This window comes from Nelusetta ayraudi, unplaced genomic scaffold (genome assembly GCF_046127955.1).
Source record: "Nelusetta ayraudi isolate G7.1 ecotype Tasmania unplaced genomic scaffold, CSIRO-AGI_Nayr_v1 ptg000018l, whole genome shotgun sequence".
NCBI classification, from domain to species: Eukaryota; Metazoa; Chordata; class Actinopteri; order Tetraodontiformes; family Monacanthidae; genus Nelusetta; species Nelusetta ayraudi.
Genome location: NW_027466068.1, coordinates 2526389 through 2542500, shown reverse-complemented (window position 1 = coordinate 2542500; position 16112 = coordinate 2526389). Strand labels below are relative to the sequence as shown.

The 16112-nt window shown below is 46.0% G+C and overlaps 1 protein-coding gene across 1 annotated transcript in view; it reads left to right on the top strand.

Annotated features, from left to right (window-relative positions):
- The first annotated feature begins 201 nt into the window (after positions 1-201).
- Positions 202-16112, top strand: part of notch1b (notch receptor 1b) — a 41137-nt gene continuing 25226 nt past the window's right edge. Inside the window, exons 1-4 of the mRNA XM_076025748.1 lie at positions 202-541; positions 1239-1320; positions 13487-13749; positions 14477-14815. Of these exons, the coding sequence (XP_075881863.1) occupies positions 484-541; positions 1239-1320; positions 13487-13749; positions 14477-14815 (742 nt within the window). The 5' untranslated portion in view covers positions 202-483. The remainder of the gene's footprint in view (positions 542-1238; positions 1321-13486; positions 13750-14476; positions 14816-16112) is intronic.

The following is a 16112-nucleotide window of genomic DNA, read 5'->3' as shown; positions in this document are numbered from 1 at the left end:
CCAAGGTGGGGTGGGACGGGGGGGGGGGGGGGGGGGTGACAATGTCTTCATTTAGTTTCTGCGTGTGCGTGTGTGAACGCCCCCTTGGAGCCGGCGGAGCAGCAGCGGATGGAGGAGTGTGCGTATGTGTGTGCGTGCGTGTGTGTGTGTGTGTGTGTGTGTGTGTGTGTGTGTGTGTGTGTGTGTGTGTGTGTGTGTCTCTCTCTCTCTCTCCAGTCATTTCCAGCCTGGACTCTGAGGTGACAACATCTCAGGCGCAGAGTTTTACGGACGCGCTGCACTGTGGGACGTAACGTCAGGAGCGACCTGGCTTGACTTGTTTTCGGCTTTCTTTCCTTCTTTTTTTCCCTTCTTCTTCTTCTTCTTCTTCTTCTTCTTCGTCTTTTTTTTTTTTTTTTTTTTTATCATTCGGGGAGTAGGACACACCAGCGGATCTATGAAAAAACCCACGTGGATTTATGCGACCACTGTAAACCAGAAGGAATGCCTATTTTCTTTGTCAAACTAACTTTGCTGTTGTCGCTGATAGCGCGGACACGAGGTGAGTGGCTGGCTGCGAGTCTCCAGGAAAACAACGCGTCTTTTTTTTTTCTTTTTCTTTTTTTTAATGCGTAACGAGACTTTGCGCGCGAAAAAAAAATAGAGTTGAGTTTGAACTTGTTGCGCTCGCTCGGCTTTTAACACACATGGCTGTGAGGGCAGTTTCCCTAAACTTTTGTGAAGTCACCCCTCCAGACTTTACCGTTATGACTCACACCTGCTGTAACTGAACTGTCTGTTCACTGGCCAGCTGCCAGATGTATCCTCACGTCTTATTTACTTCTTACTCAACTGTTGCACGCTTCTTCTTCTTCTTCTTCTTCTTCTTCTTCTTCTTGCAAAGTTTTTCTCACTTCTATGCAAAGGTATGCCTTTGCAGATCGCAGTTATGGCAGCAGGTCTTTTTTTTTTTTTTTTTTTTTTTTCCATACTCTTGCAAAGTTGCGTCGTTCCCCAAATGGCTCTCTCATTCCTGGGTGTTTGCAGAGAGCAGCGTGGCAAAACTGCCAAGCTGGTGTCAAATCCCTCAGTGCCACAGACTGGGCACGCCGAGGTGACAGGTGTAGCACCTTGACCTCACGTCTGTGGAGATTTTACCTGTGGCTGCCCAGTTGAAAAAAAACTCCGCCAAAAACTGAAAAAAAAAAAAAAAGAAAGTTTTGCAAAGTTGCAGAAGGACTAAAACTTTGCCTCCGCAGGTCTAAGATGCTCCATGCAAACGGAGCCGTGTTTGAACCAGGGGAAGTGTGAACTGAGTCCAGATGGAAACGGACAGTGCAAGTAAGTCTTAACTTGTTTACATTTGTTTTGTTGTTTAAGATTTATTTTTTATTTTTTTGGGGGGGGGGGGGGGGGGGATTATTTATTGGGAAATTTGCAGAGTTGTGACTCAGCACGTGATTGGCGCTCCGGCCTGTGTCGCTATTTCTAGGAGGCAGAGGGTCAGAAAGCTGAGACAGAAATGAGTGGACATTGATGAGCACAGGGGTCACTGTGAGAAAGGGAGACAGTGTGTGCATGCGTGAGTGTGTCTGTGTGTGTGTGTGTGTGCGTGCGTGCCGCCGCACTCTCCAGCCAAACTCTCGCGGCCTTAAATCTTGCTTTTCTTTTCTCTCGCCGAGCGACAGCTGGGGTTGCCAGAAGCTCGGCGACCATTGTTCTCTGCTGCGATTAATTCAGTGTGACTAATCTGGGTGAGGCTTCCCAGAGAGACCCCTCAGACCCGCCCGCCCCCTCCCCGGCAGCTCCCCCTCCCCTCTCCTGGGATTTTTTGTCCCCTCCTCAATGGCCCTCAGTTCTCTCCCCTCATTCCCCGGGACAGATGGCAGAGGTTTTTCCAACCTGTTAGAACTGGAGATGTGGTTTGGCATTTAGCGTTTCCACTGATGGCTTTTTTTTTTTTTTTTTTTTTGTTTCTTCATGTTGCAGCTTTTGCAGCCCAGAATTCCACTCGGGTCACAATGGGTCCACTTTGCATTTGTTAGTGTGTCCGTGCTGGCATGAGCGACACCGGTGACCGGTGTCGCGTTCCCTTGTCACCGACCTGGGTCCAAACTTTTGGTGCTGCAGGACCCAGGCAGCCATCTTGGCCCCCCGCCACATCTTAATTTTGGTCTGGTCGTGTTACTCACCCCCTCAATCAGCCCCCACCTCACCCCTCCCCTCCCCTCCACACACACACACACACACACACACACACCCTCCCCACCTTCTCACTGGCCCACAAAGCATCATTGTGCTCCTGCACTGTCCTCCTCCTCAGACTTCTCCAATTAAACATGGAGGTGGACATTTCTCACAGTTTGGATAAAGTTTTCAGTATGTATATAGAAATGTGTGTGTTTGTGTGTACACGTGTGAGACATTGCATGCACAATGTGTGACTGTGCCATCACAGGGCTGAATTGATTAATCTGTCTAGCAAGTTGTAGAAGAAATGTGACATAATGGCATCATATTTTCTAGCATCTAAACATCGAGAGGTTTGGATGCTTTTAGATTGCTTTTATTGCTTTTGTCTGCAATTGGCTATTGTTGTTTTTGAATATTTGGGCTACGAACTAATGGTTTATCAATTTAGCTCTGCTTACACAGCTGTTATAGCTGTCGTAGCAATCATTGAAATGATTAATTGCAGGTTTTCACCTTTCTTGACAACAAACATTGGAATTTCTCTTTTCTACTTCAGTTAACTGAGGAAGTTTCTGCTGATGGATCAAAATGAGTGGTAACGTTCTAAGTGTATAATGTGCAGAGCGTATTAGTCAATGAGTTCATTTATTTCAAAATAATTTGTGCCAGTTGTGTTTTGTTTGGTCAAAGACAAGCAACACTTTTATCCGTGAAAGCAGAGCCACATTTCACTTCTTGACAGACTTTATGATTTGGTGTCACAACGTTCTTGAAGTCTTGAAAGTGTTTGACGCCGGGTCAAGTAAGTGGCGTGGGATGCTTTAGTTTTATATAGTCTGACAGAGATGCCTACTTGACATGCCATACCATAAATACCATCCTCTCCTCATATCTGGCCTTGCCAGGCTCTGTGAGATCCCCGCTGAAGTTTTATCTCCCGAGCACCTTGAAGGAGGCCTCTCGTTTACCGCAGAGACTTGGCAACAGGGGAGAGTAGTGACAGAGACGAGCCAATCCAGACCAGGATAAATAACTGCCGAATTCCACTGGCACAATGGGCAGAATCAAAATGGCTCTCTGCTCTGTCCAGAGAGATGAGAGACGTCGGACGGGCTCAAAGGGTGAAGAGGGATGCTGCGGAGAGATTGCACGCATACCTTCATCTCCACTTAGTTTGTCCGATGAAAAACGCACAACCGGTTTCTAACAGCCTTCCGATTACGCAGTCGCACAAAACATAAATTTTTCAGGACAAGGGTCCCTTAATCCGTATGCGTGAAGACAGTCTTGTAGATCTTTTTTTGTCGATCCGATACTCAATTGGATCCAATGCTTTCAAATTGCTTAGTTTGGCCAGCTAGCTTTGACCCCATAGATTTGACGGCCCTTTGACTTAGGCCACCCCAGGGTCGCAGACGGAATTGGCCAGTTAACAATAACCTGTTGCTATTGTATTAGGTTATTTGAGAGCAAATATTGGTAAAAGCAAAGTCAGCTAAAACGCCATCAGTTGCCCCTGAAATACAAAGCAAATACAAGCAATTTGCTTGTATTTGCATTACATGAAATGTAACTTCTACATGTCATGTAATGTGCTTGACAAATCCTGTCAGTGTCAACAGTGATTGGAACTGTGAAGGTATGTGTGAAGATCACTTCCAATTTAAAGAAGTGATGCCAATATTGGAAAATATATTTAAAAAAAATAAAAGGTGATCCAGACGCAATAATGTAGATTTCCTAAAGAGAGGCTTAGTGAGGTGTTGTCATCAGAAGCACCATTCTAAAAGAGGACGGTCCTCCTTTTACAATGAACTATTATTTTCTGTTAAGCTTGAACATTCTTCTATTAATTTGACAGTAGCTCTTCCCCTATATTTCTTATTAAATTGTCCCAAATCTGACACAGTGGCTTTCAAAGGTGTAAGATTTGAGAACTTGATAAAAGATGGGATTGGATTGGATTGGATGACCAACCGCGTCGCAGTACAAATCCACTTTAGTGAGAATGAACCCTTTTTTCCTCTGCTGCGGTAGGTTCCTTAAAGACTCTTCTGTTTGCTTTCGGTCATATGAGTCTATCTTAACATCCCACACACACACACACACACACACACACACACACACTGCACTCCAGTTCTCCTGACCCTCTATTCAGAGTCAGGAAACTGCCACAGATGGACCCCTTGGATGAAAAGGCGCTGTATCTGATCATATCATCACCTCACAATGAGAAATGCACAGCGTTGAGGACTTTGCATGGACGCCTCCGCTGGTGTCGGGTTCCCATTTGCCAGAGTTTGGCTGTTGTGAGTCGCAATTGTCAAAGTTTCCTGGTTGGGAAGCTCAACATTCAGGACGAGTTCAATACAAGCTTTTCTTTTTGCCGTCTTTTTGAGACAAATCAAATCAAGTTTGCTTTCAGGCTAAAAGGAAGTTCTTGTCTGGGTGTGTGTGTGTGCGTGTGCGTGTCTGTGTGTGTGTCTGTGTGTGTGCACCCAGAGCCATAAGCAAACTCCACGCCACACTTCCTTGTTTCTTTTTTTTTTCTATAAAGCCAGACCACCTGTTTGTGTGTTGTACTACAACAAGTAAGAGGAGCATGACTCACCCACACAGCAGCGTGCTCCATAATACCCCTGATTACTTGTGGTTTTGCACATTTGGCTCCATTCAAGAGCAGATGGACTTTGTCTGCCAGCTGCACTTTTTATTTTGCCTTTAGTTAGCCTCGCTGACTGAATCACGCTTACACTTGCAGCAGGTTTACACTGGAGTGTGACGCCTTTATAGTGAAATAGAGCCGCTTTTGCTGCGAGTGAGGCTGAAGCGCATCATCAGCGGCTCAGCTCAAAAGACAAATTGAGACTCGTGTTAAAAGTGGAGGATACACAGAACAGAAACTTGTGTAACTGAGATCTGAGATCATGCTAAATGAAGACAGCTGCGCTCTTTGCTGACCCTGAAGCTCGGAGGCCAAAGTTGGGCCTGTCGCTTCAGGGGCAAACTGCCTGGAGAGACTTGAGATGAACGCACATTCGCAAGTTTTGGCCAAAAAAAAAAAAGAAGCCGATGGACGGTGGCTCGCTTGCACAGAGCACGTGAGGACGGTGTAATTCAGTTCTGGGTGCGGTGTGGTCGGCTGAGCTCTCTGAGGTCGCGGTGATGAGACTGCAGGAGGAGGCGGAGTTGTCATGTGTCCAGTCGACTCCTCCTCCAGACCCCCGTAAAACTCTTAAGTGGTTCCTGGCCTTGTAAAGTGGGCAGTACAAGAAGTCATTAGGGCTGCTGCTATGACTCTTGTAACAAGCACGCACGCGCGTGCACACTGGCACTAACACACACACACACAGAGTGGTTTGTCCCCAAGGGAGCTGGCTCTTTCCCATGCGCTGTGTCCATAATGATAATGCTCCCAAATACGCAGGGTCTCTAATGAAGTCTCCCAGATGTGGGCTGGCCCAGGTCAGCTCTCCTGTACGATTAGAGAGGAGGGAAAGGAAGGATGTAAGGATAGGGAGAGGAGGGCAAGGCTTCCCCTGTAATTTATTTCACCAGAGAAGATTTTGTCGGTAACTTGTGGTGGTTTCAGTTCCACAACAAACAACACCACGTTCTTCTGGCAGCTGCACTTTTTTTTAGCCACAGGAGTTATTTTTACGCCGGTGGGACACGATCGCCGCTGTTTGAAGTTGCACGCGAGTGCAATTCCAAAGTGTTGATCATCTCCGCCGGCGACGGGTGCGTTGTCACACCGCGGTCGGATGCTACGCGCCGCTGGGAAAACGCAAGAGCGAGGGACAAGAAAAAAACTTGGAGAGGGAGAAAGAGGAGTAGAGTGGCCCCCTTGGGCAATGCTTTTAAAACAGATCAGACCAGACTAAAGGGGACTTAGCCCAGGCTGAGAACCGAGCGGCCAGGAAATGAGAACGGGTGGTTGGGGGAGTCGGGGTGAGGAGGGGGGTGTCAGGGGCGCAAACATGCTCCACTAACACAGTTTGACTCCTGGCCTCACGAACTCTGGAGGAGAAACAACTGGCAAGCACCTTGGGGATTCAGAGAGCCGAGTGCTTCTGAAATCTGCTTGACTTTCAACTTCAACTGTATACTTTCAAGTGGAAAGCTGTCCGTACTGAAGCTGCTCAGGGCAATAAGACTCTCAATGCAAAAAACACATTAAAATCTTCAGTCAACTGCAAATTTGCAACAACTTGGCTACTGATATTCTGTAAAGCACTTGCCATGGATTTGATTTACACTTTGACTGAGATTAAATCAGCTTTTTCCATGTTTGTCGCCATCAACATGACGACCGAAGAAGTGAATATGTCTGTCATCACGCGCCATTTATTTGTTTTGTCAAAACTCTTAAAAGGATGACAGAGAGCCAACCTAATATAATCTGTGTTATCCATACTGTTATGTCAATTAAAGCTGGAACCAGACACTGATTCGCTCTCTCACAGAGCTTTGCATGCTAAGTAAAAGCACAACCTAATTCACCATAAGCTTCTTAAAATAGATGCCGATTCGGGCGCGTACAGCTGCTGAAATCTGTGCAGGTTTTTTTTTTTTTTTTACTTGTTTACAGTGCACATGTGTAGGCAGCGCATCACGTTCAAAGCCATCCCAACCCCGTCTGTGTGCGACCTCAGAGTGATAGCAGATGGTAGGTTGGCCCCGGCGCCGAGGAAAGCCCCTTTACAGTGTCGCCTGGCAGAGGGTCAGATGTCACCACAACATCTGCTGCCGGCTCGGTACGCCGCCCGACCCTGTCATGCATCCCGTCAGAGCCGTGCGGACCTGTTGCCACAAGCCACTGCTGCAGGAGAAGCAGAAGAAGCAGGGGCAGAAGAAGAAGAAGTTTGTTTTTAATCAAATAAATAATAAATAAATATGTTTTTATGGCACCAGAGCTCTGAGAAGCTCTCCAGGTCTTTCATTAATTTAAAATAATAACAAATCCTAACTCATTCCACACTAATGTTGCGTCAGTACCCAAAACCCCTTCTATTTTATTTAGTCTGGAAACGTAGCCATTTTTGAGAATGAGACGTTGGCGCGGAGAGGAACAATGAGGACTATGTGAGCGCGGATGACTGAAAAGATAATAACAGTATCAGCCACAGAGATAATGTCACCGCTGTCCTGCGGTTACCCGTGAAACACCTGATATTTGCACAGCTTCAGATTTGCGCTCCTCCTTTCATGTCGTCTTTTTTATTTACCTTTCCTGCGGCCCAGTTCACCTGCTGTCCGGTCCAGTCAACCTGCCCGCCAGGCCGCCAGGTTTCTCTTGTTGGACCAGCTGCTTTGCTCTGTTTGTTTTAAGCACAGTGGAGAGACTCTGCAAAAGAGTCGTTAAGTGTCTTTTGTTCACTTTTCCCCCCTTTTCTTTTCTGTTTAAAAACATTTGCGAGGTAGTTCAGCCTCGAGTCCCGTTAAAAGCCACTTTTGTACCGAGTGTGTACGTGACAAGCTCCCGTTAAGTTGAACAGCAAACTGTTTGCGGCCTCTGCGCGGCGTGTGCTACGCTTTGCGTACAGCTAGCGCCTCCACGAGAGCGTGTTTGCACAGCGAGTCCACGTGCGGCGAGCTAAGGGCTCAGTCTGTTTGTCTTTTAGACCCGGGTTCGAGACGCTGGGCTGTTTTGTGAGGGCAGATGCCAAGTTTTAAAGCTGGTGCTGGCTTCTTCTTCTTTCAAGGAACCCATAAAGTTCTGGCTGCCAGTGAGCATCGAGTGAAGGAACAGGACGGTAGCCTCCTCAGAGTAAACACTGAAATTCCATCTGAACTTGCAGCTTTTTCCCTCTAAAGGTCCTTAAACACCAGGCAATAGGTGAAGCAATCCGAATAAACAATGCGAAAATAGGAATTTTTTTGATGGCGGATGTTTCCTGTACACCACTAGCGCAAGGCGAATATGCGTATAAATGTCGCCAAGCAAATAAAGTTTGGCACTTGTTCTTTCGAGCCGAAGGAGAAACAATGGAGTCGACTACATCCTCAAGTGATGATGTTCTGGTGATGGTCGAATTAAAAAAGAAAAAGAATAGAAGTCTTTGGGTTCATCCAATATTGTACTTGAGAGAAGAGATGGGTGAGTTCAACCCAACGATCCAGGAGCTCAAATTTTACCCAGTGAAATTTTGCCAGTACTTTGGAATGTCTGTTGGACAATTTGAAGGAATGCTCCTTCAACTGGCTCGTACCTTTTCTGTCTTTTACATCTGAGTTTTTGGATTTTAGGGATTCTTTTGCCTCGGCATGAATCAGAAAATCTTTGCAGCATTTTGGAGGAAGTTGGAGGAAGGCTGAGGGTGAACGGGCAGATGCCAGTTTAGACTTATTAATGCCTCTGTGGTGGCGACTCGCAAGTGCAGGAGAGGAAGAAAATAGAGGTCCAGTGGGAGCTCGTAGATGCCAACAGCCGCACGGCTTTGAAGCGAGGAAGTGGGACATTGATGAGGGAGAAGAATCAGAGAAAGATGTTTTTCAGGGACAGGGAGGGAGAAGGAGGAAGAGTGGGCGGGGGAGGGGGGGGGGGGGCGAGAGACGAGGGACGAGGAGGCGCAACAGCTGAATATTCCCCAGCCTGTGGTCAACTCTGAATGGGGAAGAAAAACAATGAGCCCACTCATCCTGCGCGCTCACTCCCTCTTATTTCCCCGACAAGTCCAGCCACAACTTGGCGAGGAGAGAGAGACAGAGAGAGAGAAAGAGAGAGAGAGAGAGAGAAAAAAAAAAGTACCAATCAAGATGTCCCTTGCAGCGCTAATCAAGTCAAATTTGAAAATAAAATAAGCAACAGTTCCCCAAGTGAATTCCCACCGAGCTGCACTCTGGGCCCGGCGGTTCTGACTTGGCTTCAGGGCAGCAGCGGGATGTGCTGCTCCTGCGGAGGAAGGAGGCAGAGCGCTGTGTGAGGAGAGGGGATGTGGGAGGGGGAGGAGGGTGAGACAGAGGGGAGGGTGAATGGCTGGTCCCAGCAGCTGCCGTCTCCTCATTAACATGCGCACCTGCTCCCCGCGGCCTTTTTCCAGCGAGCTCGTGTGGCGCCTCACGACCTCAGCAGCCGCCACCACTGGACGGGACTTCTCGCCAGACAGACCCCACGGCCCTGCTGCGTCATGGCGGTGCCGGTCATCGCCAGAGATGGCGCAAGAAAAAAACACGTGTCCATATATTTTGCAATTTTAGTGTCACGTCTGTTTTGCAATTTTAAGATGGGATGCATCAGACGTGTCTTTCTTGTGAAATTCGGTCGAGCTTCTAACTTTTTTGAAGGTTTTTTTTTTTTTTTTTTTTTTCGCAAAACCCCCCTTTCTTGAACACTTCATCCTGGAAACGACTTATGTTACTAGCTGCGTTTCCATTACTGCTAGAATTGCACAAAACCTCTCAAATGTCACTGAAAGGAATTCACGCTCTCATGAGGTGGTTTTTCCAGACGCATCGATACAGAGGTATTTCACCGAAGTTTCGTAGGGATTTTACGAGAATCGCGGCTTATGCGCTTCGCACCGTTCAATGGAAACACCTGCAAATCGCAAATGTACTTTGTCAAAATTTTTAGAAATATCTATTCTTCTATTTTGGGACAAACTAATGGAAACGCAGCTACGCTTGTAAATCCCAGCAGGAACCTAACAGAGTGGTTGATAAAAAAAAAAGTTTTCCCGACAATTCAAGCATTTGTGGTGTGATTGCATTAGGAGTCACAGCTACGCCTCTGAATGCAGTTCATTTTATTCCAGTCCCGCCAGTGAGCAAGATGCTGTTCCTCCTCGTCACACACCCAGAACAAGAATTTAGTTGTACATTTTTTTCTTGTTAGCAGTAAACCATAATAAAAAAAAAAAAAATCTGCCCGCCTGTCTGCGTTTTATTGGAGTGGGGAATGCAGCAAATACCATATGCCAAAATATTGTGTTCTTTGGAGAAGAAGATGATGGAGCGTTGCTTTTTTTCCCCCCCCATTGTAAACTTTTGCAGCATCCTGGGGTACATTTAGCTCAGGAATACAAATGCGCAGTGATGCATGTAAGTTAAGCTCTCATGGACAAATGATAGGACTATTTTTGCTTTTGCACAAATCCCCAATTGCACGGCCTAGTGTACCATCTGCTGGTCTAAATGAGACGCCGCTGTCTCTTTATTGGAAAAAAAACCCCGAGTGGATTCCGCCGCTGGTTCGTAGTGGTCGGCAGACTGGTGGTCACTCGGCCAAGGTAACAGTGTCAGCCGTTCCAGTGTCGCGACAGGCCAGCGCTCACTGCTACTGTTTGTGCGGTGGGCAGCCTAGAATGTGATGTTTTCTTTTCCTTACCGCAGTCCTAAGGCTGTCTAATCCCCTGAGAGGGAGACCCTGTCCAAACACACGCCCGTCCCCACCGAGGGGCCACTAGTTGGCCCCCATACACACACACACACACACACACACACACACAAATAGGACCCCCCCTAGGAATGTTTGGGGACGTGGTCCTGCCAGGCCCTCGGGGCTTACAGACTAGTTGGCTCTGCTCAGGTATTTGAGAGTGGTTTTAATGCCGTGGGAAGGCCACTTTGATGTCGGGATTTTATTCAGTGTCAGTCCCTCAGTAGCTGCGTTTCCATTAAAGTTTTCCACAAAATAAAAACATTTCTGAAATTTCGACAAAGCACAATTGCAATTTTGCAGGTGTTTCCATTGAATGGTGTGAGGCACATAAGCCCTAGTTCCTAGAATAATGTTTAACATTTTGTGATAAATCTGCATTTTGATGTTGTTTGCTGTCGAGAATGGTTGTTTTTTCTCTTTGACTACTTGTAAAAAAAAAAAAATTCAGCATCCAAACATAATGCGCCATTTTCACTTGAAGTAAACCGGTCACTTGACCCCGTACATCACCTCCACTGACTTGGACACAAACAATGTTTCCATGACACTTTTGCGGTGTACCTCTACCTCATGAGAGCGTCAAAACCTTTTAGCCATATTTGAGAGGTTTTTTGAAGTTTAGGTGTTTCCATGACCACTTTTTTTTTTTGTTGTTGCAATATTTAGGTTTTGCCCCATTCTAGGAATAATGGAAGAAAACCCCCAAAACACTCTAAACACGATACATGGTCAAATTAGTTGGGAAAGAAAATCCTTATAGCGTTCTTTTATTTTTCTTGCTCCCTTTGTGTAATTTTCCCTCTCTGTTCAAAATCACTTTCCAGGAATCTTTCACGCTTCTCGACAGCGGTTTCACTCCACTGTCTTCTGTTTCATTCTCATTCTCGCGCCCCTTGTCTGACGCCTGCCGCAAATCCTGTCTGGGGAGGGAGGAGGCAGGAGTGGGGGAATGTTGAGATGGTGGCAAAGGGAGCTTTGAAGTTCCCGTAATGTTGGCTGGCAGCTCAAACACCGTGGCATCGATCCTGCCTCCTTGCCAGGATGAGTGAGTGCTGACAAAGAGGGCCAGAGCCGCCTCAGCCTGGAGAAGCTGCCCAAAGCGCTGTGCGCCTCAGCGCATGGAAAGCAGGGATTAGGAGCAAGAAATTACGAATGCTGTTGTATGTTTTGTTCTTTCCTTGTGTTTCCAATGGAAGCTGGGCGTGTGTGTGTGTGTGTGTGTGTGCACGCGCATCATCCGTGGCCACCCAGTGTTGGTGACGTTACTGTTAAATTTCTAAAAGTGGTGATGTAAGAATGGATTTTGGGAGGTCTTGGTTACAGAATTAAAAAAAAAAAAACTGCTCAACACAAAACTGTAGGTTCTACAACTCCTTCTTCGCTTCAGATCCAAATTGAGAAAACTTTCTCATGGAGTAAACTCACAAGAGACATTTAGCCCTGTGTTTACAGCATCACACAAAACGCTTTTTATGTCTTAGCTTCCTGCTAAAACAGATGCTTTTTTTTGTACCTTCAACATGTTGGCAAGGTAACAGAAACAAAGTGAGGGTGGGTCCCAGAGGTTGGGATAACACCTGGCTGGGGATGTTGTCACTGACTTTAGAATGTTATCAAAGCCCTTTGTGACATCACAAAGGTCAAGAAATTGGTAAACCAAGAAAACAAAGTAATGGCTTGAAGTGTTTCTCTATCCTGTCAGAGAAACATTTTATTGTCAGGAAACATTGATAAAGGATGAAAATTACGAGAAAATGGACCTTTAGGTATATATATATATATATATATATATATATATATGTGTGAAATGTATCATTATTTTATTTCGTGCATAAACTTGGCGGACAACCCTGTGTCACTGTGTCGCTGCATCTTTTTCTTTCCCTCTGTTGGTCGTTTCTTAACAGCCGCGACCTGTGAGAAACCTGGCAGGAAGGCTGTCCCCCTTCTCTCTGCTGCTCGGACCCCTCCGGTTTACAACCAGGAGCACTTTGTTCGCAGGGGTGACAGTGGAAAGACGAATGTCCCTCTTAAAGCATAGTTTCCCATGGCCGTGTTGCCACGCTGTAAAAGCAGCGGGACGGCTCCATCTTTTTTTGTGGGGTAAAGAAAGAGAGAGATGATTGGGCCCGTGGGTGAGGACCTGCTCGCCCCACAGCTTATGTCCAGGCACAAAGGAATGACCCTGCGCTGAAATGTCGCCTCGCTCCTGTGAACTTTGCCGTCAGTGCCGAGCTAAAAAAGATTGGACGGATGAAAATAGCGTTAGGGAGTCGTCTTTGTCCGATCTTTGTGATGCTAATTTTAAGTGAGGGGAGTAAATAATGAAGGGACATTTATTATGAGGCCAATATATCTTGAAGAGAGTGATTTTATTGTCATTATTGAGGGGTAGTTTTTGATTTAGTTTAATTGCTCCAGACAAGAAATATAAAGTTGGGTGGCAGTATGAAAGAAATGCCATGCAATTGTGACTAATTCATTTTTTATTTATTTATTTTTGCTCCTTGACTTACAGCCGTGCAATATTAGTGGCAAGAGAGATTTTGAAACTGAAGCTTTGTTGGATCTTTGTCATTGTGTAAAGAGGGAGGAGGCAGCTCACCTTGAATTGATACCAGTGCCCATTCTGACATCACAAAGGGGCACTTTCCACTTCTTTATATTTAAGCACACACTTCCTGAAAAAAAACAAAAAACTTGAGCTTGCAAACGTAGCAAAAGGGAAAGTTTTCCTTTTCTGGAGAAAGAAAATAAACTTTACAAACCAAATCTCAATGAATTATGCACAAGTTGTGTCTTAACCGCTTAACTGTGTCTTAACTACTCGTTACTGGCGAATGACCTGCAAGAGTCATTTATTTGACCCTATGAGTGTGACTACAGTGACCTGGTTGCGAATTAAAGACATTTCCATTTTTCTTCCTTCAGGTGCCCGGTCAAATACGTCGGGAGCAGGTGTCAGTTTCCGGACCCGTGCATCAGCTCGCCGTGCCTGAGCGGCGGCACCTGTCGCGCCGTCTTCAAGGGCAACACGGTGGACTTCAGCTGCGCCTGCAGACTGGGCTTCACCGACCATCTCTGCCAAACGCAGATCAACAACGCCTGCATCGGCTTGCCGTGCCAGAACGGCGGCGTGTGCGAGTCCGACAGTCCCCAGACGTACAAGTGCCGCTGCCCCCCCGGGTGGACAGGTAATGACGATAGAAGCGGGGGCGGCAGAGACCGTCACAGGCTGGTCGCCTTGTCGCGGAAAAACAATGATTGTGAAATAATCCAAAACACAGAGAGACATCAAAAAACGGTGACCTTGAGTGTCATTAAAAGGTGCTTTTAAATAAAATGTGTCATTATCATCATCATAGTTATTATCAGAGAAATTTGAAAGAAATCCGGAAGAAAAATGACTGTACCCTACTCCACATCCTCAATGTAACTTGTCTTCCAGAGGCCCTTTGCTCTGGAACAGTTGACCTCTCCCTTTAAGATCCATATCCTCCCACTCACTCTTTAAAAAGCAGCTTGAAAAACATCTTCATCACATCGAGTCACTTCCTGCTCCAGTTGCCTTACATCTTCATTCTATGCCTTTCCCCCCCATCCTCCTTCATTTTTACTTACAACGAATGATGAATTTTGTCTACATTGTCCATTAGTCGCCAAGTAATAGCCTGTAATTTGTCTCTTTTTTTTTTTCTTCTTCTTTTTTTGTACCATGTCTCATTATTTTAACTTTTTATTTGTTAGCCTCATTCATTTTAGTTGACTGTAATTATTGAAAGGGGTGGAACTCCTGTACAAGCATTAATTTTTTTTTTTTGATATGCGCTAAATAAATCAAATCAAATCAAATCAAATGATTGTGGCGCAAAAATACAAATAACAAAAACCGAACAAATTATAATTGTTCCATGCCTGCAGGTAAACTGTGCCAACAAGCCAACCCCTGTGCCTCGAACCCGTGCGCCAACGGCGGCCACTGCTCCGCCATCGAGTCCAACTTCGTCTGCACCTGCACGCCCTTCTTCTCAGGCAAGACCTGCAAGCAGGACGTCAACGAGTGCGACGCCCGGCCGTCGCCCTGCCGCAACGACGGCCTGTGCGTCAACGAGGTCGGGGGCTACAGGTGCAACTGTCCGGCGGAGTACACGGGCGAGCGCTGCGAGAGCCGCTACCTGCCCTGCAGCCCCTCGCCGTGCCACAATGGAGGGACGTGCGTCCAGAAGGGAGACACCAGCTACGAATGCTCCTGCGTGCCGGGTAAAAGAATCGTACATCGCCATCATTCTGCTTCCCCTCGCCGAGGTCTCTGAGTTGCACTCGAGGCGTTTTTGATGCTGCAGGAATGTGGTTCTTTAAGACAGGCTGGGGAGGGTGGGGAGGGAGGCAGGGCTGTTCCTGCTTACGTGGGCCTCCGCATGTAGGTTTTCTGCGCCGGAGTGGACAATGTGTGTGAATAAATCACAGCAGGAAGACATCCGGGCTTATCGTGAGGAAATGGTCAGAGGACAACATCCTTTTCACACAGCAGAGTGCACGCCGAGTGAAATCTGTCCACCAGCTCACTATCCTCACCAGGACTGCCCTCACCAAGTGTTTAAAAAAATAATAATAATTCAATCATCTAAAACAGGCATGTCAAACTCAAATACACAGTGGGCCAAAATTTCAAACTTGGACATTGTAGCAGGCCAACATTGATGTTGATTGAAAAAAAGATCTTCCATTAGATATAACAGTGAACCTTTTTATGTGGACCCACACAAGTTTTGCTTTGACCTGAATATGGAACTAGCAACGCTTAAAACTGTACAATAAATTGTTGTATAATTAAATAAATAATTGTTAAACTTAATATTGCACACATCCAAAGATCCAATTTCAAATTGAAAAAAAAAAACCCTCATCAAAATAAATACAATGTAAATATATCTCTTTTTTATTTGCAGCCTTCAGATTTAAATCTCAAAAGTAGCCTTTTTCCAATAAATTTCAAAATAAAGAAACAACAATGAACCAATTAAGTCATAATAATGTCCTTCAGTGAACATCCTGTCCTGATTGAGCAGAGCATTCTGGGATTTGTAGTGTTGCGGCACATGATGAATAATAGCAGAGGGCCAGCTCTAGTTTTTTCATTTTATATTGCCTCGCGGGCCAAATATAATTGCACTGCGGGCAAATTTGGCCCGCAGGCCAGAGCTTGATACCAATGATCTAAAATCATTTGTTCATGAACTTTCCCTCAAAGTCCACTATGTTTAGCAAAACCAGCTGTTATTATAATTAAACCAATTGAACTATTCATCCATCAGGAGGTAAAAGCAGGAAATAAACTTAAAGAACTGTTTGCATTTAATCTTTGAGGGTTTTTTTTTTTGCATCAAGGTTTTGCTAAAGATAGATTAAAAGTCCTGCGGCGGCCGCACTGTTGGCTGCTGCTTTTCATTTCATTGCCCTCCGCGCCTCCCCCCCTCACCCCCCGAGCCACATGTGGAGCTGAGGGGTGTTGCCTCTTGTGTAACCGTATAGCATTGCGGGTGTTGTTACATGCGCT